General features: G+C 38.3%; 1 protein-coding gene across 1 annotated transcript; it reads left to right on the top strand.

Annotated features, from left to right (window-relative positions):
- The first annotated feature begins 1,474 nt into the window (after window positions 1-1,474).
- EMB3012 (embryo defective 3012) lies at window positions 1,475-14,721 on the top strand. Its single transcript, XM_086654185.1, has 36 exons — window positions 1,475-1,985; window positions 2,094-2,359; window positions 2,468-2,634; window positions 2,744-2,960; window positions 3,146-3,492; window positions 3,942-4,118; window positions 4,286-4,424; window positions 4,506-4,654; window positions 5,126-5,237; window positions 5,342-5,934; window positions 6,049-6,172; window positions 6,336-6,607; window positions 6,901-7,020; window positions 7,172-7,234; window positions 7,395-7,583; window positions 8,021-8,080; window positions 8,159-8,227; window positions 8,503-8,646; window positions 8,745-8,864; window positions 9,152-9,271; window positions 9,379-9,534; window positions 9,640-9,702; window positions 9,840-9,958; window positions 10,441-10,855; window positions 11,004-11,106; window positions 11,197-11,309; window positions 11,509-11,580; window positions 11,755-11,830; window positions 12,308-12,415; window positions 12,571-12,712; window positions 12,843-12,929; window positions 13,018-13,237; window positions 13,496-13,562; window positions 13,705-13,796; window positions 13,924-13,984; window positions 14,113-14,721. Exons 1-36 carry the CDS (start codon window positions 1,819-1,821, stop codon window positions 14,466-14,468), a joined length of 5,865 nt encoding a protein of 1,954 aa, XP_086510311.1. The 5' UTR covers window positions 1,475-1,818; the 3' UTR covers window positions 14,469-14,721.
- The last annotated feature ends 4,150 nt before the right edge of the window (window positions 14,722-18,871 follow it).

Here is an 18,871-nt window from a genome sequence, read left to right as displayed (position 1 = left end):
TATGTTCGGATATAAACCCGAACTTACACGTATATTCCTTGACTTTCCTCAATCGAGAAGAGCATCATGGTTAAAGAGAAAGTTAACCAACGGTTAATCGAGGGTCAATTAGCTGCACCTTTTCGCAAATCGATATACTTTAGTATGACACAACTTAGCATTGGTATTAGTGATTTAAGAGATTGAATTTCAATAATTTTAGGCACTTATTTGCGTATTCGTTTGACTCGGTTTGGTAGTTGTTAGATATTTTGAAAGTATACTTTTATGAATAATATGGTTTTATTTTGATGTTTAACAAAATATTTTTCTCGGTAAACCAAACATAAATAAAAGTAAAAAAGTAAGAAAAATATTCTTTTTTCCCTAGCGAACAAAACATTGGAAAATTAAGAAAATGGAGAACTACAAATTTTTCCCTTAATGAACCAAACAATAGAAAAATATGGAAAGTGTTTACGGAGAAAAAATTTTTTAGAGAAAAAATTACTCCGAGAAATTTTTTCTCTGTTTTTTTTTTTCCTTACCCCAAATTGCTATCAAACACAACCTTAATCTAACTGTAATTTAGTAAGCATCCAAATCCAACGGTGGACATACAAAAGTTGTGACTTTCAAAAAGAAATGCCTTATAATCCAACGGCTATAAATTTGTCGATCAAACCAATCCCGTCTAGGGGTGGGAATTTTGCCCATGAGCCCGAACCCGCCCACGGGCACCCGAGCCCAACGATGACCATGGACGCCCGTCTCGGGCACAACCCGCCCAGCCCGCCAAATTTTAGTGGGCGGGCATGGGTTAAAACCTCTACCCGTGCACCCGCCCATGCCCGCACCCACTTAACCTCACCAAATGATAACCAACCAAATTACATCAACTTTATGGGTTGATGAAGCCCCAGCTGTCTATGTTACTAGGCTTAATTGAGATGGTAAACAATATGCTTAAGGGAAATCACACGAACCCAATATATTGCTTTGCAATGGCCAAAGAGAATTCTTAGTAGAATACTGAAGTAGTCTTTGGCTTTGAGGGGACAAAGAGTGGGGTAAGTTTATATTATATCTCATGAGAATTCTTCATTAGTTTTCAATGTGAGATTAAATTCCTAAAAGGAACAACACAAATAACGTCTAGTTTTAATCTCACATTGTCTCTTTAGAATCAGGAAAGGTGTTTCCAGATTCTATAAGAAAAAGAGGAAAAAGTGATTTTTTTTTTCAAGTCATGAGATTACCCGCTACCCGCCCGCCCATACCCGAATTACCCGAACTTCTTAATGGGCTTGGACGGGTAATGAGCAAGGCGAATTTCAAAATTACCCGCCCAATTAACCCGCTTACCCTAATAGCCATTGAAATTTTGTGCCCGACCCGCCCAGCCCGATGCTTCAAGTGCCCATGGACGCCCATACCCCCCAATTCCCACCCCTAATCCCGTCTATATAAAAAAATCCTCAATATATAGCCGCACGTGAGCGGTATTGGGAGATGTAGCCACCTGGACGGAGGACCCGATAGCAAATATCTGTCTCCAAACTTTCCGTCAACTCCCAACCAATCATTTAAAGCCACGTAACTAACCTTCCCACACCTGAATCAGTTTCCCGCGACTTCTAAACCCAGCTTAAAAAAGGTAAAAAAATCCAATAATTTCACCACCCTAAACCCCTAAAACCGCATTTCTAGGGTTTTTATTTTTTCATCTGACCTCAACATTTCTTCATTTCTGCAACAACTTCTTAGCCATTTTAACATGTAAATTGTAAACTGGATTCTTCAATTAGTTCTTATTCTTGTTAGATTTCAGTATTCAAAATGTTTCCGGTCTCGGTTACCGTACTGTTACTACTGATCGTTGTCAGTTTCCCGGTAATGGAGTCAGTTACCGGCCCACATATAACCGATGTGAATCTCTTGTTGCCTCCTCGGATGACCCATCCTGTTGAGTATCGGCTTCAAGGAAGTGATGGATGCTTTTCATGGTAAGTATATCAGAATCTGAAGTTTAGTATTCAAGTTGATTTGATTCCATTGTGTTTTTCGTTTTTGTTAGGTTGGATAAGTGTTTGATTTTCTTTTTTAATTGTTAGGTCATGGGATCATCATGATATTCTCTCTTTACAACCTGAGTATAATGCTAGTAGTAGATGTTCTACGAGTGCTCGTTTGAAATCTATTGCTCCTTATGGTGGTAGAAAAGAGACTGCTATTTATGCTGCTGATATACGGAGTGGGATTGTAATTCGTTGCAAAGTTTTCATTGATAAGATCTCTAGGGTCCAAATTTTTCATAACTCTATTAAACTTGATTTGGATGGTCTCGCTACACTTCGTGCTCGAGCGTTTGATAGTGAAGGTGTGGTTCCCTCTAATCTACTATTCATGTACATTATTGATTAAGTATGTCTGAAGTTTTGAACGATTGGGGTTAGAATGTTGTTTTATTACTTGTTTTTTGTTGCAGAAAATGTATTTTCGTCATTGGTTGGGTTACAATTTTCGTGGGTACTCGTGCCTGAAGCTAATGAAGGAATTCACCATCTCGTTCATGTTCCTTTGAAGGAGTCTCCTCTGAGTGACTGTGGAGGATTTTGTGGTGATTTAGATACTCAGATAAAACTTGAAGATAGTGTAAGGGACAGATTGATGGTTTTCATTTGAAAAAAAAAAGAAATCATGTTTTGGGCATTTATTATCCTCTAGATGTTACAGTTTCTTGTTTACTTTCTATGCAATACAGGGTGTTTTCTCAGACTTATTTGTTGTAAAGGGAACTGAAATCGGCCACGAAATTGTCTCTGTCAATCTGATAGAGCCGCAATTGAAGAGTATGGCAGATAAGATCGTGTTAACTGTTGCAGAGGCAATGTCAATCAATCCTCCATCTCCTGTCTTTGTCATTATTGGCGCTTCCATATACTATAGCCTTAAAGTTATACGTCAGAACGTTCCCCAAGGTCTTCTCTATACAACTTCTTACTGTAAATTTAGATTTGCTGCTTCTGTTGTTTTTATGGGAAAATGCTGAATATAATTAGCTTCTACCTAATATCTTACTTGCCAGCATTTGCAGTTAATTTTATTGTTCATGTTTTGTTTTTCATGATCTCATTTATTTTTTATTTTTTATTTATTTCTGTAGCAATAAAATTACCATCGGAATATCATCGGTGGTCAGTATTGAACTCTTCTGTAGCTCGAGTTGATCACATGATGGGAGTAGCACATTCACTAAAATTGGGGACCACTACTATTACTGTGGAAGACACTAGAGTGGCAGGGCATGTGCAGATGTCGTCCCTTTATGTTGTCCTACCGGACTCTATACTTTTATACAAATTACCTGTAACTAGTGCTGGAGATCCTATTGCAGGAATAGAAGCTACTCCATCCACCTCCCTTTGGTATGTTATCGCTGGTCAACAATATGCAATCCAAATTAAAGTGTTCTCGCGTGGACCTGTTGGCCAGGAAATACGTATCACAGAGGTACAATGCCTTCTCAGGTGTTATCTAAAGTAGAGAATAAGAAAAAAAATGTGTTTCTCGAGTGCAAAGTAATTAAACAGATAATGGTTACTTCTTTCTCTAAACTTGGCTACGAGTTAGTCAGTTGTATTATTTGTAGTTTGTTGGTCCGAATATTGTTTCCATCTAGATCGAGGGAACCAAATCAATGCAATTACATCAAAGCATATGTATTATAAGGATCCTTGTTACTACTTAGAAAAGTATACATGAACAAAGATGCTACGAGAAAGGTTTTTAGAATTGTTTTTGTTAATTAATGATGCAGTTCTTCGATGATATGTATCTACAGTTCTAGACAGTATGATGTTTGGTGGGGCCTGATTAGTTGGCAGTGATGCTAACTATTCAAATATATTTCGTTCATTAATGTGGCTTTATTTATTTATCTTCCTTGCGAATGTGGGCAGAGTGATGATGTTAAGCTGCAGTACGAGTCTGCATATTGGACAACTTTCTTGGTGCCAGATGATATTGTTGTTAAGCATGGCTGGAGGAATACTAGATTCCTAAAAGCTAACTCTGAAGGACTAGGGAGTTTGTCTGCATCCTTGGCATATCCTACTGGGCACCAGGACACAACTGAGGTGACTTATTTCTGTTGACACGTAGTGTAGTATAAAATTGTGGTACATGATGTATTCTCTGTTTGTTGAGTTTGGGGGTGTTCCATGCCTCCACCCGGACCCGATGAAAAAATAGTGACAATACCAGAAAATATTGACTGCTCTCCCGACAATCATTTTGTCCGTAGGTTATCCGGGTTGTACAAGAAGTAATGGTGTGTGATCATGTGAAGTTCAACATGGACAAAAGAAATGTTTCTTCTACATGTATTGACCTTCCATGGGTACCCGGAGTTTATCAGGAAATGGAGCTAACTGCAACAGGGGGTGGGTTCTTTTTAATTTGTATTCTCGGAGTAATTTATGTATCGCCAACACTATTAACTTGAGATCCACAATCTTCTGCAGGTTGTGTGGAAGCATCAAATGATTATAAATGGTATTCCTCTGATGCAACCACTGTATTTGTCTCTGCCTCTGGGATTGTGCAGGCAAAGAAGCCTGGTCAAGCGACCATCAAAGTGGTGTCTGTGTTCGATCCTATGAATTACGACGAGGTATTGACATTTTGTTAATCTTACACGTGGTATTCTTAGTTGCTCATTTAGTAATAGTAGTGTCATTCCTGGAAGCCTAGAAGGGAAACATGAAACTCCTTCCTTTAGTCTGTTTCATGGATAATATATTAACTTATGCTTTTGAGTTTGGTTTCTTGGCCCCAACCTGATATGACGAAGTAAAAGTGTGAACCTTTAGTTTATCCTTGCAAGTTACCCCATATATTGTCCTCAATTTTAAATGTCTAGGATGTTTCTGTATGTTTTGGTTTGTGCTACCATCTTGTGTCAGAAAAGCCTTTTTTAGATAACCGGTTGTTTTAAAATTCTGATTTCATGTATTAGCAGCAATATACTGGGCGAGTTTTCCGTCTTTGACTTTTTCTATGGCTAAAATCATTTGGTGTGAATCTATTGAACACGCAAATCCTTCCTTTTAGACCTTAACCATTGTATTACTTAATAATATAGGTGGTCATTAAAGTCTCTGTCCCTTCATCAATGGTTATGCTGCCAAACTTTGCTGTGGAGGCTGTTGTAGGATCATATCTTCTTGCTGCAGTGACAATGAGTGCATCCGGTGGTAAAAACCTGTATCCCTGAATCATCTGGAAATCAATTTTGTAGACCTCCAATACCTCGTTTTTGCATAGTCTTAAGTTTCCTAACTAATTTTGGCATTTGCAGGTGGTTATTTTCATAGATGTGATTCTTTTAGCTCCTTCATAAGTTGGACTATTGGAAGTCACTCTTTCGAAATTGTCAACAAAACAGGACAAGGATCAGCTTTCGACAAGTTAGCAAATATTGAGGGTTATGATTCACTTTATAGTCCTCCATGTGGATGGACATACATATATGCTTCAAGTGTTGGTCGAGCTTTGCTGCATGCGACTTTGTCAAAAGAATTGGGATCTTTAGATCAACCTTCTGATGGGCCAGTTTTTCTGAAAGCATCTTCACTTATTGCTGCCTACAGCCCTCTTGTTGTGCATCAGGAAGGAAATGGAAATCAGTTTGGTGGTTACTGGAGTGAGTTTCCTAGAGAAGAGGTCGAGTTTCCGTTGAAAAATTTGAATGAGCTGTATCTTGTTCCTGGTACAGAGTTGAATGTAAAGCTTATTGGGGGCCCTGAACAGTGGAATCAGCATGTCGAGTTTATTGAAAATGTTAAAATTTTTGATGAGGAACACAAGACAATTAATGATGGAAGTCTTGTGGATCGAATATCCAATGATCGGGGCTTGTACAGAATTTCATGCCTAACAACAGGAACCTATGTAAGAAGTCACAGTTTATTTACTTTTTGCAGTAAGGATTCAAGATATGGTTATTGACTTACATGATATGGTATTTCTTCAAGAGATTCATACCTTCTGTTTGACATGATACAGCAACTGGTTTTTTCTCGGGGCAACTTGGTTGGTGATGGCCATCCTCTGCCAGCTTTAGAAACAGTGGAACTGTACATCAGTTGTAGCTTTCCTTCCTCAATCACACTGATCGCGAATGAACCTGGTATGAGTGATAATTCTCTGTGAAATGTACAGCCATATTTCCGAAGACATGTTGGTTGGTGTTATGATTTGTAATGTTATATTGCTGTTAGTCTTGTAAATTTGTTTTTAGGTGTTTGATTCGTCTTTCTTTTAGCACAATGATCATCACACCATTTTTGCAGTGAATACACCAGAGCTTATCTGGTACGCTGCTCAAGCTGATCGAAACCCAGGACGAGTTCGTGCAACACCTATTATTGTGGCAAATGGTTGTACTATTCGACTTGCTGCAATTGCTCTTCACCACTCTGGAAAGGTTTTTGCAAACTCATCATCTCTTTGCCTAAACTGGGAGCTAAGTTGTGATGGACTGGCATACTGGAGTGCTAACGCTTCAGAGAAGGCCAGGACCAGTTGGGAAAGGTTTTTGGCTTTACAGAATGCATCAGGACAGGTAAAACCTTATTAATGCTGTTTATTTCTTTATTATCCTGTATCATAATCTCTACAAATTTCATATGGAGAACCCGTGTGACTTCGAGTTTCTGCATTTGGAGATACTTTCATCCCAGCGAGGGTATCTCAATCGCAAACACGAGTATTTGATCCAGATTCAAGCTTTTTAGAACGTCACGTTGGTTTCATAATATTCTTTAGAATTCGTCTTTAATCTTAAAACACAAGATACATTTACAATTAAATTTGGAAAGGCAGGCATGTAATATTTCCTTATATTTTTCCTTCCAGTGCATGGTTCGTGCTACCGTTATTGGTTTCTCCAAGTCCATTGATGGTCATCCATACGAAATAGCTTCTTTGCTGCCTAAAAGTTCGGAGAACTCTCTCACTGACGCAATACGTTTGCAGGTCCGTGCTACGTGGTCTAAATGTGCATATCTGTGTAGAATTTCCTATTTTTCTGAATAAAATTCAATTTTCCTTTCTCTTTGGATTTCTTTTTTCCTTTATTTCATCTACACTTTGATATTTATTTGCAAAGTTATTGGAAAAAATGCAGATCGTTTCAACTCTGCGGGTTGTCCCGGATTCCGTCTTAATATTTTTCAGTCCCGATGCAAAGGTACTAAAGTGAGGAGCTTGTAATCTCGCATTGGTTAATGGATAACTCTCTCTAAATTTAGATGCAAGTTCTTGAACATATGCCATTAATTTATATTTGTGGTATATATGTATATATCCTTTTGTAGGATAATGTTTTAATATTTACCATCTTTGTACAGGTAACCCTATTAATTACAGGAGGGACTTGTTTCTTAGATGCTGTTGTCAATGATACTCGAGTTGTAGAAGTAATTGAACCACCCAGTTTGCAATGTACACATCTGATGCTTCGTCCTCGAGGCCTGGGAACATCAATTGTCAATGTCCATGATATTGGGCTTGCTCCTCCTCTTGCATCCTCTGCTACGGTACTCATCCTTTTGGATCTCGATCTGTTATTGGTTTACAGTGGTATCGTGATACGTGTGTCTATTTTGAATTTTTCGTTTGAATCATAGAGTAACTTTGGACACCTTGGAACAGAGCAAGTTCATGGTTCTAAACTCTCTAGTCTAATCGGTGCCAATACTTGTTGTATTACAAAAGTATCAAATGTGGCTATGTGATCCTGTTAATCTTAGTTGTTCCACGCTGCCACTTATTCTTTCTTCAATTTGGAGGAAGTCTGTGGGTTGACTTTACGAAATATCCCATCATACCTTTTTAGGCCACATAGTTTATCCTTTTTTACTGGAACCACTTATGTGTGGCCTTTATCCATCTGTTACATGTGATTCAGTGATGCTGCTGTTTCTCCCCATGTCCAAATATCTGGCCAGCTAACTTGATTTCTCATATTTTACAGGTGCAAGTTGCAGATATAGACTGGATAAAGATCATTTCTCAAGAAGAGATAAGCCTGATGGTATATTCGAGTTCGGTAATTTCATTTTATGAACAACTGTTATGTATAAACTGTAATGTTTACTTTGGTGTTCTGTAGGAAGGAAGTGCACTCTCTCTTGATGTATTAGCTGGTATTCGTGATGGAACTGTATTCGATTCTTCTCAGGTTTGACTAGTTTTGCTTTGTGTTCACTAATAATAATAAGTTTGAGCAGTTCCTTTTTGCACGTGGCACGTCATATACTCTATAGAAGAACATGGCCACGTACTTGTAGTGGCGAAGTATTCTGAGTTTACTGTATGTGCCTCTCCTGGTTAAGAACGGAGTTCATTAGTGAAGAAAGCATTGTTACAATCATTATTTATGTGTGTCAATCATCTTAAGTTCTTTGATATTCATATTGCTGTTTGGACTTATGCTTCATTTTTTGTTCTGTATAGTATGCGTACATGAATGTTTATGTGCATATTGAGGATCCTATTCTTGAGCTCGTCAACAAGGACTCTTCAAGTCCTCACGAGACATACATTGATGTGCCTGGTTTTGATATACGAGCTAGAAGTCTTGGAGTTACAACTCTGTATGTAAGTTCTCTGTTAACCATGCTAAACTTGCAAAGGTATTTCTGTGGAATATTTAGATATGTCATTCTCAAGTTTACTAAGTAGAACATGATTTTCAGGTCAGTGCTAGACAACGATCTGGGCATGAAATATTCAGTGATCCTATTAGAGTGGAAGTCTACGCGCTTCCAAGGATACATCCTGGAGACATTTTCCTTGTACCAGGTGCATCCTATGTGGTATGTTGATGCAGTTTTTGTTTTTGTTCCACTTATTGATGATATGAGATTGGCTTGGTATCTAAATGCTGAGATTCTAGTGAAGTTTTTTTTTTCTTTTTTATATCTGAAGTGTCATTCCTGGTAGCTTCAGTTCTGAGTTCCGACACTGCATGTCAGTGTCATGTGAAGTCTTTTATGTAACCCAGATTCTAAGCTCTATGGGCCTTTCGCAAGTTTTGGTGTTGTCTGTTTTGCCAATATTTTGTTTCGTTTACTGAAAATATGATAATTTCTCTTTGTTATAGCTCACTTTGAAAGGAGGCCCAAAAACTGGGGTGTTTGTAGAGTATGCTACATCGGATGATACGACTGCAGCCGTCCACAGATCCTCAGGTCGGCTTTCAGCAATTTCGCCAGGAAATACTGTAAGCCAGGAGTTTAGATACTTCTTTTGTTTCAAGCCTTATCCGACAGCATGAATGCTGGCATCCCGTAGGTATAATCATTGATACAATTAGTATGTTCTTGACAGACTGTCCATGCCACTGTTTACGGGAAGGGAGATACTGTGATTTGCCAAGCACAAGGAGTTGTTAAAGTTGGGATTCCGACCTCAGTGATGTTGAATCTTCAAAGTGAGCAGCTTAGTGTTGGCCGTGAAATGCCAATATTCCCTTCTTTAGTTGAGGTAATTCCGCATGTTTTGCACAAATACAAGTAGCCAAGTAGTTAATGTTTATATTATTCCCCTTATTATTGGTGCATGTTTGACTAACTAAAGGATTCACTTCAGGGCAATTTATTTTCCTTCTATGAGCGCTGTGATAATTACAAGTGGATTATAGAAGATGAGCAGGTTAAGACGAAACAATACTCATTATTTGACTGTAGTTTTGGTACTTTTCAAGCATTGGGTTTTAACATCAGAAAGATGATACTGTTGTAGTTTCTTAGCCTTTTTTAGTAGAGAGTTTTGCTTTTTTCCATGTTTAGGTTTTGAGCTTTACGAGCGACAAACTGGATGACGTGCCATTCTTCAGTACCTTGGAAACCAAGTCCCTTAGTCATTATGATGAGAAAGATCTTGGTTTTATTAGTACAGTATATGGAAGGTACATTTTCTAAACTGTGTTAAAACTCGTTAGCAGCTCTTCTTTACCTATTTTTTTAATACAAATGCAGGAGATATTAGGAACTTATTATACTATAAGTCATTGTTCGAGAATTTCTCAACTTGAAAATACACCATTGGAATCTAGGCTTATGTTTCACAACGGATGATTGGTGGGTGCATATAATTTTTTTCATAGTTTTCATATAATGAGCAATTATACTAGTCAATCATTTTACAGTTAATACATGGACTGTGGAGCATAATGTTTAATGAATAGGGGGTTAGCAGGGTACATGAAATGAAGGTTTAGAATAACTAATGCTTTGACATTCTTGTTCTTGGAAACACATAAAACATTTACTAAAATTTTCAATCTTCAATGTGGATGTAAAAAATTTAAAATTTTCTTCTGATTGATTTCTTAATTGTACAACTGAAAAGTTGCGCTCATAATTTTCATTTTACTCCTGTTAATACCAGATCGGCAGGCAAAACAAATGTTGCAGTTTCATTCTCTTGTGATTTTATTTCGGAGACCTTCTCTCTGTCAAAATCATATAATGCATCTGTAGCATTATCGGTGGTTCCTTATCCTCCTCTTTCTCTTGGAATACCACTTACGTGGATCCTTCCACCGTTCTATACTACATCAAAAATCTTGCCTGCATCATCAGAATCTCATAACCAACGGGATACTCATGGGCGTAAAGGAACGATTGTTTATTCTTTATTGAGAAGTTGCAATGGAAAGAATAAAGATGTAGAAGAGGATGATGCTATTTCGATTGATGGGGCTAGGTTAACAACAAGGGAAAGTGAATTTCTTGGTTGCATTGAAGCAAAAGATAAAATAACTGGAAGAACTGAAATTGCTACTTGTGTGAGGGTCGCTGAGGTATGTTCATGTTATCATTTCTGATATTTACTTAATTTGATTGACAACAAATTCTGTGTTAGTTTCTTCAAGCTTTTTTATTTTTTGTTATAGTTATTAGGTCTTTTTGTTAAAAGCTTAACTGTATGGGTGCTTTATTTTGCAACAGGTAGCACAAATAAGAGTAACTACTAAGGAGTTCCCTTTCCATGTGGCTGACCTAGTTGTTGGTGCTGAAACTGAACTTCTTATAAACTATCGTGATGCTCTAGGTACTCATAGTTCATCAATATAACCGTACCTGAGTTTCTTATATTTCACTTTAAGTCATTTTTCGTAATTTTACTCTTTTACTTTTTTAGGAAACCCTTTCCATGAAGCAAATGATGTGGTTCATTTTGATGTTGAAACTAATTATCCTGAAGTTGTGTCCATTAATCAAACGAATGATAGCTCTGGAAGTATCCGTCTGAAGGTTCGTTTGCTTTCTTCTTCTGATGTTTTCAGAATAGAAAATTTAAATATTTTTCAGAGCGTTACATATTGGAGCCCCCAGCATTTCATTTACATTTTTTCATAATTACAGTCATATAACTTCTTCTGCATACTTGTGGATCCACATGCACTTCCTAGGTGATCTATAACATATTTTAACTCTCTTTCTTACTCTGAAGGCAATGCGCCATGGTAGAGCTCTTGTACGAGTATTGATGAACGATAATCCTCAGAAGTCGGACTATATAATGGTATTCTTTTCTCCCTTGTTTTGTGAAATACTCTTGATTGTCTGCAGTAGGATTGATTTCTAGGTTGATCTTGAATTTCATCAAGAAGTTACACAGATAAACCTCCATATATAGAGTTTGCAGGAAAAAGCTTTAGATGCCATGTAATACTAATTGTTAAGGCTGCCCTTTCAGATTTCAGTTGGTGCATATTTGTATCCTCAGAATCCAGTCCTGCATGTGGGTCATCATATTAACTTCAGCCTTGGAGGTATAACATTCATTAGCATATTCTTTTTCTCTCTTAGATGAAATTTTTTGAGGTTCTTTTTTTCTTTTTGAGGATTGTTTACTGAGCAAGTGAACCAGTTGATAATAAAATACTTATCTCTTAGTATAGTTTATAGTTCCGAAGTAAATCCTCGAATACTATTCCAACTTGTCAGACTACAGCTTTCTCTTTCCAGTTCTCTTTTTCCTATAGGTATTTTATTACAAGCAACTTACACTGAAAATGGATTTTTATGGAAAAAATTTGACTATCCAAACATATTTTGATGGAAAATAGATTTACCTAGAAAGATGGGGACAGCTTTGAGATTCCTCTGTTTTCCATGGCAATCACTAATGTTGGTTACTGCATTTTAAATTGAAAATGCCTTTTAGGGGGATATAGAAAAAATTGTTCCCTGCAGTTTTGATTCTCAGTAAATTTCCATCTTTACGCTTCTCTATATGATTGTGGTAGGGTTGGATGATGTGATATCTGGACGATGGTTAAGTAGCAATGATAGTGTTGTATCTATCAATAAGCTGTCTGGAGAAGCTAATGCTCGCGGGGAAGGTACAACTCAAGGTACTGAACTCATAGATCTTCAGTAAAGAATGAAATATCTTGTATGTGATGTCACCAGAAGCTTAATGAATCTGTTTTTTTTTTTTTAAATCTCTTGTAAATTATTTTAGACATCCCTTATATCTTTTTCTGGATTTGGTGATATTTTCGAACAGTAATCTTTGAAGGTTCAAGTTTAAAACTGCAAACATCAGTTATTGTGCAAAGAGTGGATATGGTTTTTGTCGATGCTCCAGCAGAGACCCTTACAAACATCCCTTTCCCGACAAAGGGCTATAACTTCTCCATTACATTCAGGTCTGCGTTCTTTATTCACTGTCACAACCCTTCATCTACATCAATATTTCCTTCTTTTTAGTACATTGTTTAACCTTAATTTCGAGTATGGTTGGTTATTGATGGATTGATCTATTTGTTTGTTGAGAAGTGATCCCTCTGGTCAGAACTTCGAAGCTATGAGTAGCAATAGTAAGGGGGTTGCATATGATTGTAGGGCAGACCCGCCTTTTATTGGGTATGCTTCGATCATGTTCTTTTATTCTTCTCTGTCAATACTATATTTCTTCCCCCTACTTAATTTTTGTTCTATTGGTGGGCTTAAGGTATACAAAACCGTGGAGAGACCTTGATCGTGGTAATTCATATTGCCTCTTCTTTCCTTACTCGCCGGAACACTTGGCACACTCAATACCCAAGTCGAAGGCCATGAGACCAGATTTGTCTATTTCCATCACTGCTTCATTGAGAGAACAGCGGCATGTTACTGGTTCTTCTTCTGCACTTTTTGTTGGGGGTTTCTCAGTTCTGGAAATGGGCAAGAAGGTATTTCATTAACTCGCTATTAATATTTTTAAATAGAACTTCCGAGTCCTGACTCATGATAAGCCTGTATCAGTATATGTATATGACACTAGATAATTATCCACCTACATTGCCAAAATATTTTGTTTATGCTGATAATTCTTGTTCAAAATAACTCGATGAACATGTAAAGTTGGATAACTCCACTAGTCCAGTTATTCTAGAAATTAATCTATTCTTACAGTGGAAACTCATGTTGAAAATGATTTGTATTTACAGAATCTGATGCAGTTAAGCCTGACACCAGACTCCAACAAGAGTACTATAACCATTGTGGGAAATACAGGTGATTAACCTTTCAGTGTCTTCCATGTTCAAAAATTGACCGAGTACTTGTAGTGGTTGCAGGATAACAAAAGGCTACATAATTCTGCCTTGACCCATAACCCGTGGTTTGCAGTAATAACATATTTGTGTTATCGTTTTAGACGTGGACATCTATTGGCAAGAGAGGGATCTAATGTTAGTGCTACCTGTTCGAGTTGATGATAACGGAATTGGTGGGCGTGCAGAATACGAGGTAAACAAATTTTTTTTCTTGTGACCTGTCTATAGGTTCCAGTTATGTAATCTCCCTGAAGAACTATTAAATTCTTGGATTTTAAACAAATTATTGAAGAAAGTTCATTTTTCTGCATTGCCTCCAGGTCAAAGTTTTAAGATCGACAAGATTCAAAGATAAGATCATCATCACACTCCCAGCTACTGGTAAACCTATTATTTAACAATGTTAACTATAAGTTATTTTATTACCTACCTTTTGAAGAACTTCTTTTCTGTTTCTCATCTATTATCACCCTTAGGTAACAATAACATCTCAAATGATTTTATTACAGGGCAAACAGCAGCAATCAATGTAAACTTTGAACTAGGAGAAGTTCTTTCATCGTCAAATACAAATTATACTGTTTGGGCAAGCATTTTGGGGTGCTTAGTGGTGTTTATTTCAACTGTGATCATATTCAAAAGGTTCCTCGATCGACCCAGCAATCCTGGACCACCAGTTACCCCTTCCAGTACAGCTAATGTTGCAGGTCAAGTCACACCTGTTAGAGGCAGTCCAGGTTATGATACCCATCAAGCTCCTCGGACACCTTCACCTTTCATGGAGTATGTGAGAAGCACTATAGATGAAACTCCTTACTATAAACGCGATGGGAGACGAAGGTTTAATGCACAACATACCTTCTAGGTTAGAGATTCTCTGCCATATGTTGCTAGTTTTACAAAAGATCCACTCTCAGTAGATAGACAGACGAACCCTAGAATTTTGTGCCTTTTGTCTTCACTAGAATGGGTTTTTTATGTACCAAAGATTAAATTTTGTTGTAGGGCAAGCAAAATTCTTGCAAATTTTGTTGTACAAAATCTTGAAGGGTTTGGCCCCCAACACTTGACCAGTTTGGTCCCATAGTTGACTGTCATTTAAAAATTTCAGTTTTATCTGTTATCTAGTCTTTTTTCTGTCATATTAAACCCTCTCTGCTCCCCACACACGAATTACCCACATAGGAATGAGGGAAATGTTAAGTGAACAAAAGATGTTTTTTTTTTCAGAAAGAACTGATCCAATAAAACCAAAAGAGTATGTACAAAAGGACCGTTCCTACTCCAAGATTGGACACACAGATCGCCATTCTTGTGGAGTTCTCAAACTTCTAGTATTCTTAGCAAGTTCATCGGCTTTGCTATTAGCAACTCTATTTACATAAATACAAGAGAAAAGTTCAAAATGGACGTAAAGCTTTGATTCATTTTAATTCATTTTACTTCTAATGAAGTTGAGTCATCAAGTCACAAATTACGTTTAAAAGCTTTTGTGCACAAAGTAATCGACAGATGATAGGTGTAAATGGTCATGACTTGTGCTACTAGTAACAGAAGTAAACAATTTAAAAACAAAGACCTAACCCTTATAATTTGTACATGTAGATGTGATCTTGATGATAGAAATAAAAAAAACCCTAGAAAAGATCAAACTGTAGAATTAATGATCATATCCTCACTAATTTAATTGTAGTCTGATCAATCTCAACTTCATCAGAATGGATCCTTCTCATCAGCCACTCAAGAACCCAATTCCTCATTTTCTTTCCTTTCAATACATAATTCTTCGTGGAATTCTTTGGTTTGAGCAATAATAACAGATCATGAGCTGTATTTTTTAGTTCTCTTAGTTCCATCTACACATATCTGAAGTAGTCCTGGTATTACTCCTTCCCTCAAAATCAAGTCAGTATACTCTTCTCTGCACCTTTTACATATTAAATGAAGTATTTCTACTGCATGTTCTTCAAAAAGTCTTGAAACAGAGCATTCTTTGTTGGAAATATTGGGCAGATCAATGGATTAATCGAACAGTAGTAGCTTTCTTTGCTGTGTCGTGGTATGGAGGCCACTGCCTTGAAAGTGATTTCGGAGTAACCTTGGTGCAAATTACTGTTTCTTCATTCCCCAAGGATTGACCACAGCTTACCGCCTCTGTCTGCACTGACAGAGAAAGTAATGGACATTGCAGAATTTGAAGCTTGAGCAGACAGAGAGAGGAAGATAGCCGAATTGAGTTGTGTGTTTTCTCTCTTGATTTTGGCCAGTATATATAGCCTCTGAGAAAACCCTAACCACCTAGGAACGTGGTAGAGAAGTTAAGAGAGTTGGAGATAAACTCAAAAACTAATTGGATTAACCCTACGAAATCAGCTAGAGATATACTCCAACACTAATTAGGTTAATTCCACCGACTTAGTTAAAATCCGAGTTTAAGTGAAACTACTCTTCGTGGCAAAAGGGTCTTTTCATTATAAGCTCCCAAGCACCTGGGTCAGGGGCACCCGGGCTCACGGGCCACGGCCCAAAGGCCCATAAGCTCAAATAGCCCAAATAGCCCAAATAGCCAAAGAACCCAAATAGCCAAAGAGCCCAAATGGTTAAAAGCCCAAATGCCTCACATGTGTGCGCGCGCGTGTGGGAGCCTTCTCTACTCCACCATGTGCTTTACAATGAGTTGTCAAACAACTTATTATAGGGCACCTTTAGTTTCACTAGTTGGAAGATGTGGGACATTAATTGTGTAGAGAAAGAAAGCTTTGAATGCCATCTTCCCTCTAGAGGTGGACCCCACCCATGTGCTAACTAGAAGACAAATAGTCTTGACTAGTAGTGAGTGGGTGAGACTCACTCTCAATTAATTATAAGATGGTAATGGGCCCAACAAAGGAATCACCCAAATGGGCCCAACCATGATACAAACCCAACAATCCCCCACAAAATGGCTATCAAAGTCTTCTGACTACTAAGTTGGAAGTGGGACATGTACTTAAGTGTTCAATATCTTTTGATTTGAATTGACACATAGTGGAGTGAGGCAACAACCAAAAATAAAGCAACCAAGTGAAATTACTCTTGAACTTGGAGATTTTTGGCTGAGACCCCCACAACACATACTATACCCAGTGAGTTCTACGTTCTCCGCGATTCGTTCATGTTCATTAAGTAGGCCCTGAACATACCTTGGGACTGGTGAGTTTTTAAGAAGACTGCTGTCTGTCTTCTATAGAGGGCGACCTTCCACCATCGGGCTCACGTAGGTGATCTCTTTGAGTCTACCTCATCGTAGGCTCTGACCCCTCACTCGGGTCAGAAATAATTAAGAACTTTGATAAGTTCATCCTCATCATCATCAGCTGCTATACACCCATATAGTCCGTCTTAATAGGACCACCATTACGGTAATGGACATATTAGCCGTCGGTGCATTCATCAAGTCCGTCTCATTAAGACCACAACAAAGGGCTATGAACGCATTAAGAGCCTTAAGCTCATCCTCGGGTCAAGCTCTGACCCCTCAATGGAGCTCTGCTAGGTCTACTCTAGCTGGCTCTGCTCCACGCCATGGGAATGGAAAATCAGCACAAGGGCTTCAACCCCATTCCCCTCGACGTCTCGAGAACTAGTCTCCTCGTTAAGCCTTTAGTGAGAGGGTCTGCCAGATTCTGTTCTGACCTCACATAATCCAAGGCTATTACCCCATTTTTCAGCATATGCTTTACTGCAGCATGCCTTATCCTGATGTGTCTCTTCTTGCCATTGAATACATTGTTCTTTGCAATTCCAATAGCAGCCTGTGAGTCACAATGAAGGGAAATTGGAGTTGTTTCCCTTCCCTACTGTGGTATGTCTCCCAAGAGACTCCTCAACCACTCTGCCTCCTGATCTGCCAGCTCAAGAGCGGTAAATTCAGACTCCATGGTGGAGCGTGCTATGCATGTTTGTTTGGAAGACTTCCATGACACAACCCCTCCACCTAATACGAAACATAACCACTAGCGGAACTGACTTCATCATTATCAGTGACCTAATTAGTATCACAGTAGCCTTCCAGAACAAATGAGAACTTTCCATAATGCAAGCCTAGGTCAATTGTGCCTCTTAAATACTTAAGAAGACGACGAAGTGCACTCCAGTGTTCCTCACTAGGATTAGGCGTGTATCTACTCAGTCTATTCACCGCGAAGGCGATGTCAGGTCTAGTGTGATTCATCAGAAACATCACACTTCCTATGATCTTAGTATACTCAGATTGTGAGACACCTGGTCCTTCATTCTTCACCAGAGTTGCGCTAGGGTCATAGGGGGTTCTCATAGGATTCACATCATAGGAGTTGAACTTTCTCAGTATCTGTTTAACATAATGAGGTTGACTTAGAGAGATGCCATCTCGGGTTCTCTTGATTTTGACCCCTAGTATGACATCTGTCTCTCCTAAGTCCTTCATCTCAAACTTAGAGGACAGAAAGGTCTTTACCTCATTCACATCATCTTCATTGGCACCAAATATGAGCATGTCATCAACATACAAACATATGATGACATATCTGTTGATGTCGAAAATTGACTCCCGGTTAAATCAGCATGAAAAAGGGAGTTGATGCATGACAACCTCCGTTATGATGGTATATTCTGTTTGGAGAGGAGAGATTCCTCTGTTCAGCTCTGCTTAACTGCTCTGCTCGGCTTCTTCGCTCCATCTCCTTGCTCCTTTGCTCCAGCTCCTTGCTCCTGTTCGTCTGTTCCCGAGGAGGGAAAACCTGTAAAGGGTTCGAAAATCGCTCCGACGCTCAAGACAGTCAGGGTGCTTTTTGTAGTAAAATAATGAATGTTGATCGATCCTTTTGGGAGGCAAGTTGTGAGAACTCTGAGTATGGGGTCATCTTTCTGGAGTGAAGAGACCGTGTCCTGTGAAGGACGAAGTGGGGGGCCTTTTATAGGTGAAGTTAGTGTAGGGATTTATACCCTTATACTAGTGTTTATAGCGGATAACGACATCTAATGTCTAACACTAATATCCCCAAGATCATCATGCAAAACTAGTAATTAAACTAATGGAGATAGTAGATTACCTTAATCGCTTTTCCCTCGAACTAGTTGAATTGATTAAAGAAGACCAAGAGCTTCAAACGTAGCTCCTCTACTTGAGACACGAGCAATCAATTTGATCTCCCACCTTGTTGTATAGCTAGCACACCAATGGTGGTTGGAAAGAAGAACACCTTCTTCTTTGACTAGATAGATAGTAATGGGAATTAGCTCACTTTC

This window comes from Eschscholzia californica, unplaced genomic scaffold (assembly GCF_041429995.1).
Source record: "Eschscholzia californica isolate CP2 unplaced genomic scaffold, dmEscCali1.0.p SCAF_1, whole genome shotgun sequence".
NCBI classification, from domain to species: Eukaryota; Viridiplantae; Streptophyta; class Magnoliopsida; order Ranunculales; family Papaveraceae; genus Eschscholzia; species Eschscholzia californica.
This window is presented reverse-complemented; position numbering and strand designations above follow the sequence as displayed.

Coding starts and splice junctions, on each gene's coding strand:
- EMB3012 (XM_086654185.1), top strand. CDS start 1,819: ATGTTTCCGGTCTCGGTTACCGTACTGTTACTACTGATCGTTGTCAGT. Junction 8,228..8,502: donor CTGTATTCGATTCTTCTCAG/GTTTGACTAGTT, acceptor TGTTCTGTATAG/TATGCGTACATGAATGTTTA. Junction 11,581..11,754: donor AGAAGTCGGACTATATAATG/GTATTCTTTTCT, acceptor CTGCCCTTTCAG/ATTTCAGTTGGTGCATATTT.